We start from the raw sequence: 23854 nt of genomic DNA on the forward strand, positions 1-23854 counted from the left end.
TTGAGTGGCTGTGGTTTGATGCTGACAAACTTGCTGACCTAGCTTCTGCTAGACTCACTGCTTCAGGGAATTCAGGGAATTTTCTAAGCCACTCGTAAAAAAAAATCAAATGGGCTCTCGCTGGCTTTGGCCACTCTGTTTTAAAAATGTTTTGGCTGCAAAAATTATATTAAATGTGCTTGATCATTCCCTCCTGGCCACCTCCTACTCCTGCTCTCCAGATCAGCTGAATGCTCCTGCAGAAGAAGGAAGGATTCTACCACGGAAAGAGGCACTGGAAGATAGGAAACGGATGAGATAAATCGTCATTTTGGAGAATTGAAAATACTGGGGGTCCCCCAGGGATTGGTGTTAGGGCTGGTTGTATAATATCTTTATAAATGATCTTAAACAGAGATTAGGCACTGAGATCTTCAAGTCTGTGGATAATACGAACTTCTGACAGCTAATGAAGTGCTGTGCTGATGTGATTAACAACACAAAAATCTCATAAATCTGAAGGAATGGGCAAAGAATCGGCAAATGCGATTCAGTGGGATGAAAAGCAAATTAATGCATGTAGGGACAAGGAATCTAAAGGACAATTATATGAATACCAACTCTCAGTTATCTGTGATTACCGACTTTCACCTATCTGCCTGTCATGAATCAGGAAAGCGATTTTGAGCGTCTTGCTAACAGTACTTTCCAATCACTGATACAGTGGGTGGGAGAAGCCAAAAGGATCAACAGAACACTAGGCATCATCAGGAAGACTAGAGAAAACACTAAAGCAGGGTTTCTGCTAATGTATACTCAGATCTGGAATTCCTTGTGCAGATCTGGTTGCTACATCTTAGTAAACTCATAAGAAGATAGAAGAGTAAAGAAGTGAGCAACCAGAATAGTCGGGGGACAGAGCATCTTTCTTACAACGTTAGACTTAAAAGATTATGATCTGGAAAGAAATACTCTAAGAGGGAACGTGACTGAAGTTCACAACATAATTAAGGGTGCGGACCCCCTGTGGGACAGGGACTTTGGCCGAGCTGATTGCACCTACCCCAGAGCTTGGTACGGTGCTTGGCACCTAGTGAGCACTTAACAAATGCCACAATTTTTATTCCAATTATTACTATTAAACACAAAAGTGTTGTTCCCTAAATCCACAATACCTGGCCAAGAGGGAACCAACTTTAACTTGAAAATGGAAGGTATGAAATAAATCCGTGTACAAGGAAAAACTTTTTCACAAAGGTGATAAAGAACATGGAATGTGTTACCATAGGAAATTGTTCAAGCAAAAAATATCAATGGGTTCAAGAGGATATGGATGAAATTCATTGATGAAAAGCCATAAGAGATTACCAGGGGTAAAAAAAAAAATTAGAATATTCATATCAAAGTATCCCAATTTGACATCAGGGAGAGAAGACATCACCGTCTTCCTCCAAGCACCCTTCATCACTTGCAGGAAAATAATTCTGGGCTGGGTCTCACCTTTATAATATCGCCAAGATCCGTCCTTTACTCTCCACCCATACGGCTACCTTACTGCTACAGGCTCTCGTAATATCCCGGCTAGATTACTGTGTCAGCCTGCTCTCTGATCTCCCTTCCTCCTCTCTCTCCCCACTCCAGTCTATTCTTCACTCTGCTGCCCGGCTCATCTTCCTGCAGAAACGCTCTGAGTATGTCACTCCCCTTCTTAAAAACCTCCAGTGGTTGCCTATCAACCTCCACACAAAACAAAAACTTCTCACTCTAGGCTTCAAGGCTCTCCGTCACCTTGCCCCTTCCTACCTCTCCTCCCTTCTCTCTTTCTACTGCCCACCCCGCACGCTCCGCTCCTCTGCCACCCACCTCCTCACCATCCCTCGGTCTCGCCCATCCCGCCATTGACCCCTGGGCCACATCCTCTCCCTCCTCACCTCCGCCAAACTAATTCTCTTCCCCTCTTCAAAACCCTACTTAAAGCTCACCTCCTCCAAGAGACCTTCCCAGACTAAGCTCCTTTTTTTCTTCTGCTCCCTCTACCCACCCCCACCTCTCCCCAGCTAAACCCTCTTCTCCCCTATTTCACTCTCCTCCTCCCCCTCTCCCGTCCCATCCCCTCAGCATTGTACTCGTCCGCTCAACTGTATATATCTTCATCACCCTATTTATTTTGTTTAATGAGATGTATATCACCCTGATTCTATTTATTTGCTATTGTTTTAATGAGATATGTATCTATCTTTCCCTTGACTCTATTTACTGCCATTGTTCTTGTCTGTCCGTCTCACCCGGTTAGACTGTAAGCCAGTCAAAGGGCAGGGACTGTCTCTATCTGTTGCCGATCTGTACATTCCAAGCGCTTAGTACAGTGCTCTGCACATAGTAAGCGCTCAATAAATATTATTGAATGAATGAATGAATTAGTCTGTACCCGGATGGCCCACTTCATTTTTTTCTGTTTTAGCTTACAGAATAAAAGCATTTTCCTTGGGCCAATATGCTGAAATCTCTGACAGATACAAATTATTATGAAAAGCAAACAAATAGGGAATAAAAGAATATTAGCAGATATTACATTACTTACTAATCTTTTTCTGATTCCTCTAAGGTTTGGGACATACGAGCCCGTACTGATTTGGGGGCTTGGGACAAATGATCAAATTATACGGCTGAACGGGACCACAAGGCACCATTTACACATCAAGAGAAAGTCACTTGTCATCAGAGACATTCCATCTCTTTCACTAGTCAGCAAGTACTCTGGGACTTCTAGGGAGTATAGGGACATATTTTGGGAGCATACAATAAAAGTGAAAAGAATCTTGGTCCCCGACTAGTGAACTGTCTAATGATGACAGTGGCATTTGTTAAATACTTACTATATGTCAAACACTGAAATAAGTGTTGGGGTAGATTTTCGTGTTAGACAAAGTGCCTGTCTCTCATGGAACTCAAAATTTAAGGGGGAGTGAGACCAGGCAGTGAAGCCTAATGGGGAAAACATAAAGCGACAAATAAACAATGGTTGAAGAATCTGCAAAAGTCATAAACAAACATAAAAGGAGATATACACATGATGCTGACTAGGAGAATGACAAGCAAGGTCGCTTGAGGCTTTTAGGGGAAGATCAGAGAAGGCTCAGGTGTGCAATTTATGGTTGGACTGTCATTTGGGAAAGTGGGCTGTGAATGTCATATTTGGCAAAACAGGCTGTTGGCTCGAGGAAAGCATTCCTGAACCTGATTGGAGATCTGTTCATTTCCATCCCCAATTTCATGTGAATAACTACAAGCTATGTTTTAGTGGAGCAGGAAAAGACTTCAGAGTGTCTAAAGGTTGCTGAGTTGACCAAAATTCCTAAGACCAACATTACTGAGGAATCTACTCTCTGACTTCTTGCCAGTTTTACAGTCAAGATTCATAGTTAGAAGTCCAAAGTTCTGGGTCCTACTAAAAGAGAAAAAGTACATTTCTCAAGTTCTTAAACAATCTAAACCAAGAGAGGTGGTAAACATGATTTAAAAAATGGATTATTCCTCGGGACTAGTTTTCCAGGTAAAGCGATGGACTTTAATTGGTCATTTCTCATCTGATGGCCACTAACTAGTTGATATATTTTTATAATTCATGTTTTTCTTTGTCATAGTCCTGCTGGTGTGAAATCCATTTATTTAATTTGGGACACTCTCAATCTTCCCCATGCCATTGTTTTCAAATATGAAGTTAATAATGTACTAGGCAACAGCAATCATCAAGTATGGCCTCAAACTCAGGATTTTCCATCTGCTTTACAACAAGAAACAAAGGGAGCGGCGTGGAGTTCAGGGAAACACATTATTTTCTTCGGAAAGCAAAAGCCTTCGTCATCCCTAATGGAGAAAAAGGGCAATAATACATCAGGGTTCTGGCCATCATTATCTTTTTCCCCTTCATTTGTGCCTGTGTCCTCCCCCTAGCCCACACCTTTTTTAAGTCTCACAACCAGATATTGCAGCTAGCCCGTCCTGGGAAAATGCCACATTCTCGTGAATTATAAAGTAACCTTTGCAGCCCTGCAATTTCTGAAGTGACCAACGCTACTAATCCCAAGAAGGCAAAATGCAGTCTTTAGAACTATTTTCTTCTAAAATATGTATTTTAGGTTATAAAATGCTTGCTATCATATCCACCTGAAAGCAATCAATCTTATGGACAAACATGTATTTAAAGAAATGTCTAAATTTAAGCAATCATTAGTTCTTAATACTGGTAGAATGTCAGGGCAGATAGGTAAGATATCTTCTCAGAGGAGGTGACAGAGAATCAGGAAATGGGATGGGATCCAAGGGAAAAACCCCTAAACACAACCTCTGAGAGCAGTTGCAAGCTCACTTCAAAGTCCAGCTAAGAGTCCACTATACAATCTGCACTGAGTTTAGATTCAACGGAGAGGTGGTGCGTTAAAGCCAAAATGTGCATGCAGAAAAACAATCCCACTCCTTTAAGTTAGTGAACTTCAGCCCTCACTTTCATGGTATCATCGGTGGTGACTTAAATACTAAACTTATAAAGGTTTTATTTTTTCACATTACTCTGCCACTTGACTTTTAGTCTAAAAGGCTGATTACTATTTTAATAGTCGGCCTCCAAACATCCCTTCCTTCCCTCATTATTTGTTTGACTTACTCTCAAATGGGAATTGGGTGATTAAGAAACAGCTCTGAAAGGTCAGACATCACTGTGGTTTCTCTCAGCACCTCTATGCTCTTCTTCCCCTGCTGCTTTGTATCTTCTTTCAACACTTTCTATAACAGTGGCTCACATGCACTCTGTTGTTTCTGATTCTCAGGAAGCTGCTTTCTGTAAATCAACGAAATTTTTAGCTAGGACAGGCCAAACTGATTACTTAGTATCCCAGTAAGGAGTGAAAATAGGGAACACCATGCAAGATGAAAAACTTCTGGGGGAAGGAAACTTTTATCTATATCTTGAAATTCTTTTCTAAGCAAGAATTACAATACTCTTCTACTGAGCATAAACATACATAAAACTAAATTGTCCTTTATAGTAAAAGAGGGGATTACTCAAGTGAAATTTTATCCACGTATATTGGAATGGCTGAAAAGATCAATGCAGCACTTTTCCACACTGAGCACTTTGAGAGATCATCCTAAATTGTGCATTTGCTACTTCACAATGCTTGGAAATGTCTTCAGTTCTGCTTCCTGGTACCACAGAGTGCCCAAAATATCTGCTCTAAAAAGGTCATCCCATACCTAACTGTTATGCCATGTTGGTATGCAGGCTAATGGAACTGGAGCTCTTCAAATACATATTCTTTATTGAGAGGCTCCCACTTTATCTCAATCCTTGGAACATTTACAGCTGAAGAGCACAGATCTAAACAAGTCTGTAAAAGATTGGTTGGCCCTTTCCCTCACTTCATGGGAATTTCTATTTGCCTTTACCAACCACTTATCTAAGCGATTGAGAACAGAGAGATCAGGATTCATACAATAGTAGGAAAGAGGATTCTTCCCTCACTGCATAATCTTAGTCCTCCCAGGCTCCAAACTACACCACCTCCACGGGTGGCAGACTCCACACACAAGATCGAGGTGACTCAGTAGTCACAGAATCCACGGAAGATACCTCACGAAGAGTAGCACTGTGGGATTCATTCATTCATTCAATCGTATTTATTGAGCGCTTACTGTGTGCAAAGCACTGTACTCAGCACTTGGGAGAGTACAACACAAGACCTTTCTGTTTGTGCCAGTCACTCAGTACCAACATGGTTTAAGAAACTGAGTCTGAGACCTACTTCCTAGGCCTTAGTCCTGCAGCAGTGGATTCACTGCCCGGTACTTGAGACTACTATCCGTATCAGGAAACAAACTTCTTTTTCAGGGACAGTAGATGACGCCTTCCCAAAAGACCACAATAAGGAAAAAAGTGCGGCTTCTCAAAAACAGGTGGGAAATATTGCCAGCACTTGGACTGTCTTGGGATAAGGCATGTCTCTTCTAGCTGCGACAAATCCAATTGCTTAATTTTCCATTGGAAGGAATAAAATAATTCTCAGGGACAACATTTTTAAATTTTCCCTAATAACCAAGATTTTAAGAGGAACTGTCCCGGGTCAGATAACGGGGTCCGCTCAGCCCAGTATTCTATTTCAAACAGTGGCACGACAAGAAGGACTGTTGGTCCTTCTAGACAGCCCTCTTCAAGGCTATGGATCGATTATCTAATGACTTTCCTCTTTAATAAGCTCATCGTGAACTGACTGTCCATGAATAGAGTTAACTATTTTCAGCCTGCTAGCAAATACCTAATGCTTCCCTTCTAATATTTCTAACTTTTACTCTAATAATGGACTTCTCACCCATTAATGTATCCAAACCATTCTTGGGCTTAATTCATATTTTTGGCTTGCAAAATTTCCTGTGGTAACAAATTTCATAGGCTTACTATTTCTCATGTGGAAGAGCTTTTAGCTGCGACAAATCCAATTGCATGAGATTGCAATTGCAAATCCAATTCAAATCATGAGAAGCAGCGTGGCTCAGTGGAAAGAGCACGGGCTTTGGAGTCAGAGGTCATGAGTTCGAATCCCACCTCTGCCACTTGTCAGCTGTGTGACTTTGGGCAAGTCACTTAACTTCTCTGTGCCTCAGTTACCTCATCTGTAAAATGGGGATTAAGACTGTGAGCCCCACGTGGGACAACCTGATTCCCCTATGTCTACCCCAGCGCTTAGAACAGTGCTCGGCACATAGTAAGCGCTTAACAAATACCAACATTATTATTATTATTATTAGCTTTTCATTTTGTTATTTTTGCACCTACATTTTCAAGCTTCAACAGTTGCCCTCTAGTCTTGTGGTCATGGAATTTGCTTACAATTCTGTGTTCGCCCTATCAAGCCTTCTAGGGATTTGGCAAACCAGTCATTTTCCCTCTTGGCCTTCACTGTTCCAGTCTGAATTTTGCTGAGCATTTTGGCTGTCTTGACACCTTTCCTCTCCTTCAGGTTCCTGACTCTGACTGGTGGACTTAAGTGTCAAGGCCACTGTTGGGCAATCAACCAATGGTATCTATTGAATGCTTACTATGTTCAGAGCACTATACTAAGCACTCGGGAGAGTTTGATACAGCAGAATTAACAAAAACGTTCCCTGCCCATAACAAGCTTACAGTCTACAGGGGGAGAGACATTCATATGAAGAAGTAATTTGCAATATATAATTTAAATATAACTATCTAAGTGTGGTTGGGGATGGAGCACATATTAAATGTCTGAAGCTCAGAGATCCAAGTGTATAGATGATGCAGAGGGGACAACAAAGCCGAGGAAAAGAGGGCTTAAACAGGGAAAGCCTCTTGGAGGAGATGTGACCTTAATAATGTTTTGATCATGGAGAGTGTGGTGATCTGTTGTATTATGAAGGGGGAGGAAGCTCCAGGCTAGATGGAGGATGTGGGAAAAGCACCCTCTTCCCCATTTTCTGTCTCTCGCTCAAGGGAAATCTGGAGAGAAAAGAGGAGCAGCAGCAAGAAGGAGGGAATGATGGACGAACAAGCCACCTTGAATAGTGAGGAGAGGTTCAAATATAGCAGGCTGTTCTCATAGGTGGGATTTCAGCAGAGTCGCTTTGCCATCTGAGTAGAAATCCTTGTTTTAGGGGATACAGGCCTCCAAGACCAGGAGGGCTTCAGCAACATCAAGCTCCCCAGGTGACAGCCTGTCTCCCAGGACTGACGGCTCTCCAAAATGATAAGGAGGATCCCCAAAATATCATCTCTCTCACTCTCTCTCTCCCACATACCAGGCATGTATACATCCAGTCTGCCCTTTGCCATGATCAGGACTCCCTCGAGTACCAGCACTCAGATCCTCACCCAATATAGTTGGGCCTGTGCCCACCTCCTGTGGGTTCAGCTCTGGCAAACACAAGCATCCTGGCATCCACTCTCTATACTAAGTGCAGAAAAGCCCAGTTCTTTCTCCAGGGGTCAGGGTGCTTAGGGGAAAGTCTTCCAGTCTTCCTGCAATATATTCCATGGAAAATACCTGATAACAACCAGCTATTCATCAATACTGATCTTTAGGGCTTCCTGGAAAACCCCTTGGACTCTGGGCTTCCTCCAGGGACTAACAGGGGCTTTTCTGGGTTTTAGGTGTTCAGGGTTCTTAGCTTGGCAGGGTGAAACTCACTAAAGTCCATTTTTTCCTCTTCTGTTTTAGACACAAGGCCATGTGCTTCCCCCAAATAAACCCACCCACATGGCCATCTTCAGTCAAAGCAGGCGACGCACACATTAAGTAAGACTTGAATACTAAGGCTAGCATAAAAGGCTTAGCTTCTCCCACAGGAAAAATGTTCAACACTTAACTGTTACGAATATTTTTTATGGTTGAAAATGAAGATGAAAGTTTAAAAAAAAAAGAGAAAGAAAAACACCCTACTTGATACATTGGCCAAGTCTGTGTGGCTTGAGATTTTTGCCACATGTTTTAAGCTGGGGCTCTTGAGGACGGGGGAAGGGAGGGGAGGGGAGGAGAGGCAGAATCGCTCACATGGTATTTCCCAACGTTTCAGGGTTGAAATAAAGGCAGGCAGACTTTAAAAAGAAACACACACACACACACACATATCCTGAACTCTTGGGTAACACTATATGCTGCTACTGTTCCCCCAGGAGTCCTTTGCAAATGAGTATCAAAAACTCAATAGATACTTTCCTGGTAAAGTACATAAACAGATAAATAAATTATCACAGGCTGAGAAGAATTTCAACATCTGGTAGCTAGCTTGAGCCTGTCAAACAAGTCAAGAGACACACAGGGCCAGAGAAGATCAATCTACAGCCCCCGATTTAGGGGCTGGAGAGGGAAAGTTACATCCTTTACATCCTCTGTCCCTCCAAGAGGGGCAAGCCATGAAGCCTCTCTGTTTTCTTCGGCCAGCCAAATAAATAAATAAAGCACTGGGGGTTAACCTTGCACTAATATTGGTTCAAACCGTAGGTATCAGAGAAGAAAAGGCTCTCCTTTGCAAGGCAAGGAGTTTTCTCCAGACATTCCACCTAGATCTGCCCATTTTCCCTTGTTCCCCTTCCTCCACCACTTGGCCTTTTTCTCTGCTTTTTTGCACCTCCTAAAGCATTCTTTCCACCACTTAGGGAAGTCAATAATTAATTGGTTGGCACTCTCTCTCTGTTTTACTGTCATTTAGTCAAAAGCTGTTAGGTGCTTGTTCTTTTAAGGAGTTCTGTTAACCAATTATTCTACTTCTTTAATTAATAGTGCTACAGTGTTCTTCGAATGCCCTCCAGCTAGTTGGGGCTTTCATAGAACCCCACTGGTGCCAGAAGCTAACTAGACACATAAGAAAGGAAAGCTGAAGCTCCCCTACTCTGTTTTGGGACCCAAGGATTCATCATACGCTGCCCTAAAAAGCAAGGCTGCCCAAGCCCTCCTTCATTCATTGCCTACTAACGACTGTGTCTCTTAAGTCTACTGTGCTGTCCCAAGTGCTTAGAACAGTTCTCTAACCACTGTAAGTGCTCAATAAATACCAATGATTCCTCTTTAGGTCTCCCAGAATGATCTTCATTGGAGCATTGACCTATGTTCAAATTTATTGGCTTTCCTTACAAAAATCATACTTTTCCTCATTTGTGATTTTTTCTAATCTATCAGAATTATACGATTGAAAGGGATCCCAAGAGACCATCTAGTCCAAGGGTGGGCAAAATATGGTTCAGGGACCACATCTGGCCTGCCATTTAATTTTATTTGGTTCATCATTCTACAAAGCAACAGTAAAAATATAGAGATCATAACTTTACATGAGAACAACTGGATCAAACTGATCAGCAGACTTAGAAGTATTGCAAATTTGTATGGCATTGATACAGAGTATTGCTTATGTAGGACGGACACTCTTGAGACAGTGGAGGAGAGAGGGGGCTGATTAGCTAAATTGCCCATTTTGGAAGCAGAACGGGACCAGACGTGGAGCCAAAATGGTCCCTCCTCCTCTGGCCCCCCTTCCTGCCAGAAATGGAGGAGGAGGATAACGACGATGATGTTGATGATTATAATAAGGATGGTATTTGTTAGGTGCTTACTTTGTGTCAAGCACTGTTCTAAGCACTGGGGTAGATACAATCTGATCAGGTTGGACACATTCCCTGTCCTACATGGGGCTTACCGTCTTAATCCCCATTTTCCAGATAAGGTAACTGAGGCACAGAGAAGTTAAGTGACTTGCCCAAGGTCACAGAGCAGACAAGTGGCGGAACCAGGATTAGAACTCAGGTCCTTCTGATTCCCAGGCTTGTGCTCTATCCTCTAGTCTTTGCTGGGGGCAGGGCATGAGCGAGTCCTCTCACATCTGGCCTGAAGTCCCATGAGGAGGAGCCATTTTACCAGCTGACTCTCACAGGGCTAGGCTGGAGGATACATCGGGCCCAGGAAGGGTTCAGAGTTTTGGAGCCGCTGTGGCAGCTGGCACCCCACGAGGCCAAACCATCACTACAATGTTTCCTGCCCAGGATCTGCCATCTGCTGCAACCTCAGTCAGACTGTTTCATGGCGGTGGTGGCCGTGGCCGTGGCCGGCAGATCCTGGCTGGAAGGCGGTCCGTCCCTGTGGGGCTCCAGCCCCTGGTCCCCCAGGCTGCCTGGATAGATCAGACAGGCGGATGATGACTTCTCCTCCCAGGCCTCTGGTGGGAGGACCCTCTCGCATCCAAACCTGGAGTCCGTTGAGGACCAGAAAGTGGCAGTTGGACAAGAAAGAGGAGGAGGGACAGTACAAGTGAGTACCCCAATTTGTCTCCTGCCCCTCAAAGTTCTGCCTCAATGTCTCATTCCTACAATCAAAATGGGTCTTCGTAGAAAAATAAATCCCATGACCATTTTGATGGCTATTACGAACGCAAAATAATTTACATGTGCACCCTTCCACGACTTGCTGGAACTTGTTAAGCAGTCCTCCAGCCCTCTTGCCCATCTCCTTTCCTTGAGGCATAGATGGTTCACTATCCCTTTCTTTAAAATTTAAGAGGAAACTCTCATCATTTCTCTGGAAGGTCTTACGAACCTAGAAAGGATGGTTTGTTTTGAGGTTGCTATGGTAGTGCCTGCCTGGAGTACCATATGTTCAAAACTATTTAACTGGGGTTTTTGCTTTTAACTCGGATGACGCGTTTCATTAAAATGGAAAGAGGCCTACCTAGACTACAGGGCATAAACATAAACGTTAAAAGTTTTTGAATTTAGCCTGAAAAGGAGACTGCTGAGGGGGGTGGTCAATTGTCTACCACCTCTATTGAAGACACAACTCATGGAGGTGTACTTATATCCAATAGAGAATGATTTAGAATAGACATAGGATACAACTTGAAGCTTTCAGTACACATCAAGATGAGTGACTGTTGGAGATTGTAGTATTCCTTTCAGTTATGCTCTTTCAAAAGAGGATCTGATCATTTAAGCATCGTCCTATACAAATTGGGGGTTGATTAGATGACCTCTTGGGTCCCTTTGATGGAACCGGGGTAGAATTCAGAGAAAATATTCATCTAAGTAACTCTGTAACCACAATGGAGTCCACTGACTCCATTACTTGGGTAGTCCTGCAGGTCAAGCATCTGGTCCCCCATTGATAAGCACTCTGGCAGAGGTGATAATTGAGTCTAAAATTCAGAACAGAGAATGGAGTCAAGACATCAGGCTCCACTCCCAGGTCTGCTACATCAGCTCTTCAGCAAGTCACTCCATAACGTAGGAAAAAAAGAAGAGGTTTTAAAGGGTAAATGGGTTGCAGGAAACCAATATAGATTCAAAAATGCATTAGGATCTCTCAGAAAAAGGTGCCCTATTAAAGGGTGATTTTTCAAGCACATCTGTTAAATTCCTTCAAGGGGCTATTTGACTGAAGTTACGCCTGCCACATGCAAAAAACCCAAAGAGAAACACATATCATGCTTGCCTTTTAAAATGGTATTTATAAACTGCTGGGGTGACCATGGATCTTGGCTGGGATCCTTAGGAGAATCCCTCCCCATCACCTAAGGACAGTCCTTGAACATAATGTTTAGGTTTCCCATAATTCATTTCAACTTCCTAAGGAACCAGATTCAGAGTTATGGACAGCAGAGGTAGGTGGTTCTCATTTTTATTTCATTTTCACTGGTTGAAGAGATTACTCAGCCTTACCCAAACCCAGTTTCCATTCTAGACTTTGAGCCCGTTGTTGCGTAGGGATTGTCCCTATCTGTTGTCAAACTGTGCTTTTCAAGGGCTTAGTACAGTGCTCTGCACACAGTAAGTGCTCAGTAAATACAATTGAATGAATTCCAGAAATGGCACAAGGTCATCTCCTAAAGAGAGACCTTGCACTGAAGGCAAGCAGCATAAGGAAGAATACCAGCGTCTTCTTCCGAAGATGCAGCATGGCAGAGTGGAATAAGTCTGAAGGTCTTGGGTTTTAATCCCAGTTGTGCCTGCTGCGTGACCTTGGGCATGTCACTGAACTTTTCTTTATCTCGGTTTTCTCATCCCTAACTGTGAGCTCTATGTGGGACAGGGACTGTTTTCCAACCTGATCACCTTGTACCTACCCCAGTGCTTAGTACAGTGCCTGGCACATAGTATTAACAAATACCATGTAAAAAAACCCAAGAAAAATACCATCTCACTTTCTTTTCACAGCTCACATATTAGTTTTGCGGAATGGAAAACTGAACATAGAACTGGGGATAATTGGTCCCTTCTGTAGATTTATTATTATTGAAAAACATCCCCAGGCAAACCATCTCCTTGCTCACAAAAGCAAAATTTCCACCTGCGTATTCTTTCAAGTGTTAGTACAGTGATCTGAACATAGTAAATGCTTAATAAACATTATTATTATTAGTACCAATACTGACCACAGAACTCCCTGGAAACTTCTCACTTTTTAACAACTACTCATCATTAAAGGTTAATGATAAACAGCCTGGTCTAATGAATAGAACAAGAGCCTGGAAGTCAGAAGACCCTGGATTCTAATCCCAGTTCTGTTGGCTGTGTAACCTTGGGGAAGTCATTTCACTGCTCTGTGCCTCAGTTACCTCACCTGTAAAAAAGGGATTAAAACTGAGTCCCACGTAGGATATGGACTGGGTCCAGTCTGATTAACTTGAATCTATCGCAGTGCTTAGTACAGTGCCTGGCACAGAGTAAGTGCTTAAATACCCTAAAAAATGATCAACAATACATGCCTTATATATCCTGGTGTTTCTTGGAGGCCCACACACTTGAGAATGAACTGCTATGGACGACTGACCCTGGACATTCAAATTAAGCTCTATTTTGCTTTGTCCATCATACTGCAAAAGTGGAACTTCTGTAACTTCCCCTGACACGGGATGGTATAAAATGATGGAAAAGACTTTACCCTTGGAGGAATGGGGTCAAGACTGCTGCTTTTTGAAGGACAGCTGGAACATGGGGAATGAAAGATAAATACATTAATGTTCGAACCCCATAAAGTATTCTATATTCGACAATTATTTTACATCACCTTCAGAACCTTAAAGCTCTTTCCCCAAACCACCACCTTTTCCTGTTCTGAATTACACTCCCAAGGAAAGCCTCAAGGGCCTGTTAAGTGTGCTGATGGCATAACACTCGACAAGAAATTGCTCTTGTATTTGGGCTGGAGAAACCAATCTTTCCTTATAGTTTGGGGATGTCCTCCAGTAAAGTGTCACAAAGAAAAGTTTCCTTGAATCTTCTTAACAAGCCTTCGAAGGACTGAATTAAGGTGAAAAACTTTGGGAAATTGTTCAGGTGGCCACTGGCTGTTTAGCTTGGGTAGTAACTACGCTGGCCATTTTCTCCACTGCTGACGCTGCAATATTTGGACTTCTAACAGAGAGGGGCTACAATTTCTAATGCCTTTTGAAATTTTTAAAACAGAACTTCACTCAGGGCGTATCGTAGAATAGCTCAGAGTTGATTGAGCTTTATGGACTGTTATTTAAAAAGAGCAAAACAAATTCTGGGTCATGACAAAGAAGAATGTGGCCTCCGCGTAAAGGAATGGTCACTTCAGGGTATTCATTTCACAACTTTCACCATGTGCCCAGCTGTGGCTAATTGATTTTGACTCTGTGTTTTGCTTAGATTTGATACCATCATCACCACCAGAGCCGCTGGGCTCTGCCTGCCTCAGGCAAGCTTCTCATGTGCCTCCTTCCTGACAGCCATCATCAATCCCCATTGCTTTTCACCCCGTCTGTGCAATGGCACTTTCCCCCAGGGAGACCTTCACTGCTCTCGATACTTAACCCCTGAACCCAGTCTAATCCATCAATTCATACCGAATAGCGATCTAGGCGAGGTTTCTCCCTGATGGGAAGGTTGTTGGTTCTTCCCCTTGGAAAACTGAAGTAAACCCATCAGCAGCGTCTGCTTTCTGTTTGTCAGTGTTGCCTGGTCTGCTCTTTATTGATGGTTTTATTGTTATGGTGCCCAGCTGTTTGAGTTAAGGGAGGTGCCATTCAACAAGACAACGATTAAGTGCTTGTTAAATGCTCTGGGTACCCCTTTGAAAATATCCACTGAACCTTTCTTTGGAGTTCTCTAGGAAGCCAGAGGTCTAGAGGGAGAAAGTTGTAATTGTGGAATTCACACAGCTCAGCCAGAAAGTGAGAATGTGTGTTTTCAATACACACTTTGGCTTGAACCTTGTTAGGGAATTAAGGAACAGTCATCTGACAACGCGAGCCTGTCTGGATATGGGACACCACAGTGGCAGCAGAAATGACACGTATACATGCATGTGAAGCTGGACACTGGGTGTAATAGTGTGAATTTTCCTTAATCTGGTGTTTCGTGAGAATGCACCTCCCACTTTTTAGGAGAACTGGGTGTAGAGTTTTCTCTGAAATTCCAAAGACTGTCGATTATTGCTTCACTGCTCGCTCCTTATATATCTATCACCAGTCCCCTCCCCCTACCTCACATTCTTAGGTCAGTCCCCTGAGGACCAGGGACTATATCTCTTTTCCACCTTTTTCCAGGGCCTAGTGCAGTGCTCTGCAAGGAGTAAGCACTGCATAAAGGCAATTACTACTATTCATACCCACCACCAAAAATCATATAATGAGAACAGTGCTCTGCACATAATGAGGTGATGGAGGCACGGAGAGGTTGAGTGACTTGCCCAGGATTACACAGCGGATAAGTGACAGAGCCGGGTTTAGAATCTAGGTCCTCTGACCCCCAAGAGAAGGATTTCTTCCCCTCTTCAAAACCCTACTTAGAGCTCACCTCCTCCAAGAGGCCTTCCCAGACTGAGCTTCCCCTTTTCCCTCTGCTCCCCCTCTACCCCCCCTTCATCTCCCCTCAGCTAAGCCCCTTTTCCCCCACCTTTCCCTCTGCTCCTCCCCATCTCCCTTCCCCTCCCCTCAGCACTGTGCAGGTTCTCTCAATTGTATATATTTTCATTACCCTATTTATTTTGTTAATGAGATGTACATCACCTTGATTCTATTTATTGCTATTGCTTTAATGAAATGTTCATCCCCTTGATTCTATTTATTGCTACTGTTTTTGTCTGTCTGTCTCCCCCATTTAGACTGTAAGCCCGTCAATGGGCAGGGACTGTCTCTATCTGTTGCCGATTTATACATTCCAAGCGCTTAGTACAGTGCTCTGCGCATAGTAAGCGCTCAATAAATACTATTGAATGAATGAATGAATGAGTATCCAGAGAGAATAAAGAACTATTTATGTACACTCTGAGGTTTTAGAGATGCTGGGATTCACTTGAGGGAATTCAAGAAATATTATTGGAGAAAGGTCTCGATGCTAAACGCTCAAGCCATAGAGAATTCCATGATGTGATGGGGGAAAGTATAGGATGAAAGGAGGAGTGTCCCTAACCAAAGAGGATCCCAAGGCTATATCCCTAATCATTATTACAGGTGAATCCCAGTCCAAAAGTGTTCACCATGTGCCAGGCACTGGACTATGTTCTGGGGTAGATACAAGATAACTGGGCCAGACACAGTCCCTGTCCACATAGGACTAACAGTCTTCATTCCCATTTTACAGATGAGGTAACTGAGGCACAGAGAAATTAAGTGACTTGCCCAAGGTTTGGATAAAAGACACCACAGTGGCAGAAGAAATATCATGTGCACCTGCATGTGAAGCCGAACATTGAGTTAGATCAGCTCCACCGACTCTTCCTTTCTCCTGGGTCAGGAGGGGAAGGATCCAGAGAGAAAGAGCTCCACGTTGGGCAGCAGGCCATCCCCAGCAATAGAAGGGGAGAAATGGTCCTGGTTAAATCCCTCCCCTGATAGACCTGCCAGTGATCTAAATAAAGAAAGCACACGAAGACAGGTATCAAAGCAATATCAATCTGATGGGCTGAGGAATGTAATCAATTTCAACTCAAGGAATTATCATCAGGTGTCAACACATTTATGTTCGGCTGGGATTGTTCAGACCTGCTGGCTGATTTTAGCCATTGAAACTGCCTGCAGGTAGGTGCGGAATAGTTCCCTCCCCTGGAATGCTCTTTGGTACTGCTCTTTGCTCACTATTTAAATAACTCTGGCAAAGAATAATTTTGTTTGGGTGGTGTTTACAAGCAAGTCCAGATAAATCACTACTGGCCACCGATGGGGACACAATACCAGGTTGGTTGGGCCTTTGACAGACTCTGAATAGCATTACTTATGTTTTTCACCCAAACTCTGGGGTCAACTCCTCCAGGAGGGCTTCCCAGATTAGGACCTCTTTTCCCCGACTCCCTCTTGGATCTGCATCTTCTTTGCACTTGGATCTGTACCCTTTGGGTGTGTTATACATCCTACCCTCAGCCACATAGCCCTTATGTACCTATCCATAATTTATTCGTTTTATTAATGTCTATCTCCCCCTCTAGACCGTAAACTCCTTATGGGCAGGGAAGGAGTCTACCAACTCTGCCGTACTGTAGTCTCCTAAGCGCTTACTACAGTGTTCTGGACAGTAAGCACACAATAGATAGCAGTGATTGATTGAGATGCAGTATGAACCTGGTCTTCCAGACTGATTTACAGCACAGTTAGAATTCTCTGAAATAGAGTCAGAATGGCTTGCTGGAAAAATCCCAGGACTAGGAAACAGGAGATCTGGATTTTAGTTCCAGCTCTGCCATTAGTCTGCTATGCAACCTTGGGCAGGTCACTTAACTTCTCTGTGCCTTGGTTTTATCATCTGTACAAGAGGATGGAATACTTATTCTCCCTCCCCTTAAGACAGTGAGTTGTCTGATTATCGTGTATCTACTCCAGCACCTAACGCTCAATCAGTTCCATCATCATCATCATCATCATTATTAGCATTATGAGATCCAAATAATAGTCTATACCAGCCTGCACCATAGCCAAAGTGGTATCCTAGAGGCAAAATAGCATATTATTTCCCTGAATTCTACTCTGAGTGGGAGTACCCAAATTGCAGTTGACTATACTGCCTCACCGGAGGTGTGTGTGAGTGTACAATTCAGTCAAGTCAAGCATTAATAGATCAATGCAATTCCTCACTCCTGGGATCTCTGTTTATTTAATTTTTCAGGCCAGGGATCATATCCAGACTTTTACACTGGTTTACTTAGATGAAGAAATGCCAAGAGATAGGACACTTTTGTCTTGATTATTTTTGCCACTGTTCACTGATTTAAATAGTCTAATGAATAGATGTACTGTGCTCAAGCTCCGAGCTTTTTATTCAAAGGCACAACCTTAAAAAATATCCACGAAATACCTATATGAATGAATCCATACATCCATGTAAGTAGCTGCTTATATCTTATGCAAAACAGCCTACTATGCGCTGAACTTTTAAAAATTATTACAAGTCCTCTTACCTCATAGCCAAACTGCAGCTCATCCGAAGTCAGCATGATGATATCATCGTCAATCGCCAGGACTGCCTCTGTTTCAATCTCATTGTATGGGAAAAAACGGTTACTCAGCTTGTTTTCGGTGGTCCTCACTACTTTCAAGGGAACCCGGATCTTGGGCCAGAGAGAGTCTGTAAGGAGAAAAGCCAAGAAGGAACAGTGGACATTCAATATTCTGCTTGTGAAAGGTGGAGTCCCCAGGGAATGAGGGGTGGAGGGGAGGAGGGGGAAAGGGGAAAAGGTAAGTCTTTAAAAATGAGAGGGCCCCTCTATCCCCCTACATTTCCTCTTCTCCCATTCCCTTCCGTGTCACCCTGACTTGCTTCTTTTGTTCTTCCCCCTCCCAGCCACACGGCATTTATGTACATAACTGTAATTTATTTATATTAATGTCTGTCTCCCCTTCTAGACTGTAAGCTCATTGTGGGCAGGGAATGTGTCTGTTTATTGTTGTTTTTTACTCTCCCAAGTACTTAGTACAGTGCTCTGCACATAGTAAGTGCTCAACAAATACGACTGAATGAATGAATGAATAAATGAGAGAGAAAACCAAACAACTTTTACTGATTGAGACAGTAGGCTCATAAAGCATCCCTCTTTACAACTTGAGTCCATATGGAAGGGACTTAATTGAGTATTTTTTCAACACTAAAAGTTTCTATTATATCTTTGTTCTGCTCTTCTAGAGCTCCCAGCTGCTGTACTGGAATATTTCACAATACTATTTTACCACATCTGATACACAGGGATTACCCCCATTTAACGGACTGAAGACAAAGAAGTGAAATAATTTGTTCAAGGTCACTCCAAAAGCCAGTGGAAGCACAGCCAACAGAAACTGAGTTTTCAGACATCCACCCATCCTCAGCCCATTACTCTTTGTCTCAGATCACTATTATCCCTGCAAAATACTCTCCAGCAACTGCATTTACCCTTTCCTGGCAGACCTTTTGTCTTACAGCTCTTTGGAGAAGTGAGATTCCACATTGCTGGAGATGTGTCCTTTCTACTATGCTGAGTCTAGTCACCTCAGAAGAAATAATCTACCAGTACTACACAATTTTAACTGTTCATAACTTTCTTTTCCCCACTTTAAATTCAGAGTTCAATCTCTAATGTTTCACCTAGAAGTAAATCTCAAGATTTCAGTTTCAATTCAGCAAGTGCTAAACAAGCTTCCTCGAATTAATAATCTTTGCCTCCTCCTCCTGTCCTACTCCACAAATCACTCCCAATTCAGCTCTAAAACAACTAAAGTTGTTCAGCACAGATTTTCTTTGCAAAATACATGCAAGAATAGCACTTTTCACCTCAGAAGAGCACAGATGAAAGCCGTCATTATTCATTCCCACAATACCCTGGACACATCCAGCAGGTACCACTGCAGTGTTTTGCACATGGGTAATCTAAACTTCAGGGTTCAAGTGATATGGCCACAATTCATAAAAATCAGTGGCAGAGCTGAGAAAAATTTCAATCTGAAAAGGAGCATCTTTGGGGAAGGTGTTGAACAAAAGATTGAAAACCCAAGCTGGAAATGGGGCTGGAACCTGAGGGCTATTTTAATTATATTAGTAATAACAATAGTTGAACTTTTGTGCCAGCTTACATCTTCAAAGAGTTCTGCAAGCATGAGATAATTACTATGTTGACAATGACCTGGTACAATGCTGTGAAAATTTAGTAATCTCCCCAGAGCTATCCCTCCTGGCTTCTGCCTCCCATTGCCACTTCCAAATAAAAGCAGAATCCCTGTCCTTACCAACCACCAAACCGTTAACACCACAATAAGTACACATATTAATCAATAAAGCAGGCGGCACCATGACAGTCCCACGGGACCACTGGGACTCCAGGACAACAAAGAGTCTGCTCTTCTGTTTCCAACATAAAATCCAAGTTTGGGTCTGGCTACTTTTGTTAAGTACACATATTTTCCTCTGCCAGCTGTTTTTTTTTTTTTAAAGTTTTGCATATAGTATGCATACTATGGTCAAACCGCAGGCAGGTTTTCCCTTTGGTTATGCCCAGACATCCCAATGTAACATAGAAGACGAGTCCCCTGAAAAAAGAACAAATCTGTCCTAACTACCCTGACTAGTCTTCAATTTATAGCAGTGGATTTGGGTGGGAAGGAGGAGGCTGAAGTAGATGGAGTGTGGGGCCTTAAAAAAAAAGATGGAATATATCGTGGAATTTATTGCAAAAGTAATCGTTGCAATTTCCTGCTTTGAGATTGGTCTAGGGAGTAAGAAAACAGCTTTGGCCAAATGGTTTTCGTCTTGGTGGTCTGGAAGCTTATGATCAACACTACAAGGAGTCAGAGGCCCAAGCTGGATTCGCAGTTTCTCCTTCTCTTCCTTTCAGGTGAAAGACGTTACCACTTAACGAGAATGCAATTTGGAGGATTTCTTCATTCCCCCATGCAACAGCACTTCCTCTACTTGATGAAGTTAAAGTACTCTTAGTCCTTCCAAGACATACGCTTTCACCTCGCTCAACCCAGCCCGAACACTTCGCTCTTCTAACATCAACCTACTTACTGAACCTCAAGCTCAGCTCTCTTGCCGTCAACCCCCTGCTCATATTCATTCATTCATTCATTCATTAGTATTTATTGAGCGCTTACTATGTGCAGAGCACTGTACTAAGCGCTTGGGATGAACAAGTCGGCAACAGATAGAGACATCTTCCCTCCTCCCTGGAGCTTCCACCCCCTTCATATCTAACAGTCCACCACTCACCCCATCTTCAAAGCCGTACTAAAACTATATCTCTTCCAAGAATCCTTTCTGACTAACCTCTCACGTGTCCACCCTCTCGCCATCCTTTCTGCATTGCCTATGCATTTGGGTCTGTACCCCTTAAGCACTTTGATATTCACCCACCCTCAGCACCACACCACTTATGCACATATCCTTATACTCTCCCATTTCCCCGGCTTGTAATTTATTTTAATGTCTGCTTCTTCCACTAGAATGTTAGCTACTGGAGGTCAGGGATTTTATCTGCCAACTCTACTGTACTGTACCCTCCCAAGCACTTAAGTACAGTCCTTGGCCTACAAGTGCTCAATAAGTACTAATGACTGATTGATTGATTGATGGACTGCAAGTTGGCCCAATAATTCATGCCTGTTTGCCCTTCACTTTCAGCCAATACAGTTTTTCTCTAGCATGAGAATCGAGCTCTTGCAAAACCCCGCATGAAGGAAAACTTGCCCAGGAGTCCTCTCAGTATACACCTCCTCACATGCCTACAGTTTCTTCTGATACTATGGGATGCTTTTGTACATGTGCGCAGAGTCAGACACTGCGACAACTACTGGGAGTGATTTCTTCCACGTGGGGTCTTGCATGGCCGCAACCCTTGCCTTACAAGAGAATTGGGTGCATTGGCAGATATGAATTAATGGTGTTGAAATCAAAGTTTCTCAAACCAGCAGATTATGTAATGCTGCTGCTGCTAATGATGTTATCATTCTCAATCATTTATTAGGTGCTTATAATGGGCTAATAATAATAATGGTATTTGTTGAGTGTTTAGCACTTGTCCTAAGCACTCAGTTAGAGACAAGATTATCGGGTGGGACACAGTCCCTGTCCCATGTAGGACTCAGAGTCTATGGAAGAGGGAGAACAGGTATTTCCATTTTATATATGTGGAAAGAGAGGTACAAAAGTGAAATGACTTGCCCAAGGTCTCACAGTGGCCAAGTGGCAGAGCAAGGACTAGAACCTAGGCCCCCAGATTTCCAGCATGTGCTCTATTAGGCCACATATCTTCTCCATTATGTGCTGAGAAGAACAATGGATGTTAAGATACTCCCCCTACACCAAAAGGGACTCACAATCTAAAGGGGGAAGGCCAGACATACAAGAGAAACTAATCAGACCACCCAATTAAGGACCCCTGCACCCTAACGATGAGAGAGCCATAAGGCTGCATTGGGCTTCTGTCTAACCTAGAGACCCACGATTATGTGTCTTTGAGGTTGGGGGCATCGAGTAGCGCACCAAGAGTGAAGGGGAAGCATAAGTCTGGAGCATAATAAAAAGCTAGTGCAGATCTCTCCAGATGGTGTTTTTATAAAATGAATTTGGATTTCAGCCTCTAGCTGAACAGGCGAGGCTAACCCAGGCCTCGTCAGCTGGGCCATGAAGACACTGATGAAGAAACATTTCCCACAATCAAATGAAAAAATATGGGAAGCACTTCCAGGCTTTCAGAGAAATTCTCTGCTGCCCCAGAAGTTGACCATCCTACTTAGAGAAGAGCTATATGGTACCCACATACCAGAAAGTGAATCAGTGTCAAAGTTGGACTTTCAGCAACTGGGTTTGTACTTTTTAATCCTACACTCTGAATTAATTCCCTCTATCTCTTCCTCTTCTCCCCATTTCCCCATTTTCGCCCTTGTATATCTCACATCTTTTTGTGAAGTAGCAGCAAACGAAATAGAAATGTCATCCTCCATCTGCCAAGAGTAATCCAGAAAATATGGTTTCTCAAACACACTGCTGACTTTATGAAAAATAAACAGCGGGGCAGGATGACTCGATAACTTCACACACTCTCAGCTGTTAGCTTCAGTTGAAAGGGAAAAAGAACTGGTTGTGTCCGTCCAAAAAAAAAAAAAAAGACTAAGTACACTGATGAACTGTTTTCTCCATGTCAAATGCCAACAGAGATGTGTGACCTAACGAATTTTTTCTCCAACTTGGCTAAGTTGCTAAAAAGTGTTCAAGTTGACTGATGGTGACCCTAGGTCCATCACCCCAAGCTTCGACACAAGCAAAACCTCAGGCCCAAGACACAATCTTAGCTACTCACCCCATTGCCAATCACAGACCCTTTTAGTAGGGACCAAGCTGCTTAAAGCATGGTTGGAATGCCAAGCCGGAGACAGCAGCATTTAACACCTGAGCTGATGCCAGGATGTGGCTCCTTTCTTCCCCCAAAACCAAAAGTAATTCCACTTTCCCTGGAGTCCCTACTGGTTTCGACTCCTCCCAGCCTCCAGTAGCCATAACCTGGACTGAAAACCTGGAACTTCTGAGGCCTTTCCAACCTCACCCTTTAAAACAACTCTAACACAGGACCTGATTAGAACATATCTGAAATGTGCTTCGTGACAGTTTCCTCCGGTCTAGGGCCGGAGTCCCAAGCAAACACTCACTGTAGTGATCGGGTTTGGGAATGAGAAGTGATAATGGGGAGGAGTAATCTTGCATTTTTTCTGACATAACTCAAAGCCAACGTGATGAAAGTCTGGTGGAAATTTCTACTGCCTATCCTATTTACTTAAACTTCAAACCCAGCAGTTTAGACATAAATGTAAGTGAAAGAAGAAAGTATTTGGTCGAGTAGGGAGAGCAAAAAGAAAAAAAATAGAAAGCAAACATTTCTGCCTACACCAATACTCCCGGCAGCAGACACGTTAACCACAATATTTATTTTAGTAAATGTAGAGAAAGTGAAAAACATCACTTTTGCCTCTAATATTTCAAAGCCTTGGACTCAATTTTTTTTATTACTAATGCTGTACATGAAAAATCAGATGCATTTTCTGGCACAAGGGTGAGGGTTGACAGCCTCATTTACCAACTGAACAAACACCCTACTGAAGATTAAACATGGCTTATGTTCCGGCAAAACAACCACATCTCCAGAGCCCACACCGTGGGTCTAAAAGCTGCTGTTGGGTTAGGGAAAAAAAAAAAAAAGATCCGTTTTTAAATGTGTCAAAATTCAGGCCTCGCTGCATGAAGAACATTTGCCCCCTCAAATATAAAAATTAATAAAATCAAATCCACACATTCTTACAATTAAAAGCTATCTCTGCATTTCATTACAGAAAAATATCTGGGGAAAAAGCCTTGATAAGATATATAACTCTACATCAAGCAGACAATTCTGCTGATTCCTAGAGC

General features: G+C 42.9%; 1 protein-coding gene across 2 annotated transcripts in view; it reads right to left on the reverse strand.

Annotated features, from left to right (window-relative positions):
* Positions 1 to 23854, reverse strand: part of EXT2 (exostosin glycosyltransferase 2) — a 137678-nt gene that overhangs the window by 22640 nt on the left and 91184 nt on the right. For both annotated transcript variants that reach the window (XM_029060301.2, XM_029060300.1), the window contains exon 10: positions 17886 to 18052. In XM_029060301.2, the coding sequence (XP_028916134.1) occupies positions 17886 to 18052 (167 nt within the window). The remainder of the gene's footprint in view (positions 1 to 17885; positions 18053 to 23854) is intronic.

The sequence above is a fragment of the Ornithorhynchus anatinus genome, chromosome 3, assembly GCF_004115215.2.
Source record: "Ornithorhynchus anatinus isolate Pmale09 chromosome 3, mOrnAna1.pri.v4, whole genome shotgun sequence".
In the NCBI taxonomy this organism is placed as follows: Eukaryota; Metazoa; Chordata; class Mammalia; order Monotremata; family Ornithorhynchidae; genus Ornithorhynchus; species Ornithorhynchus anatinus.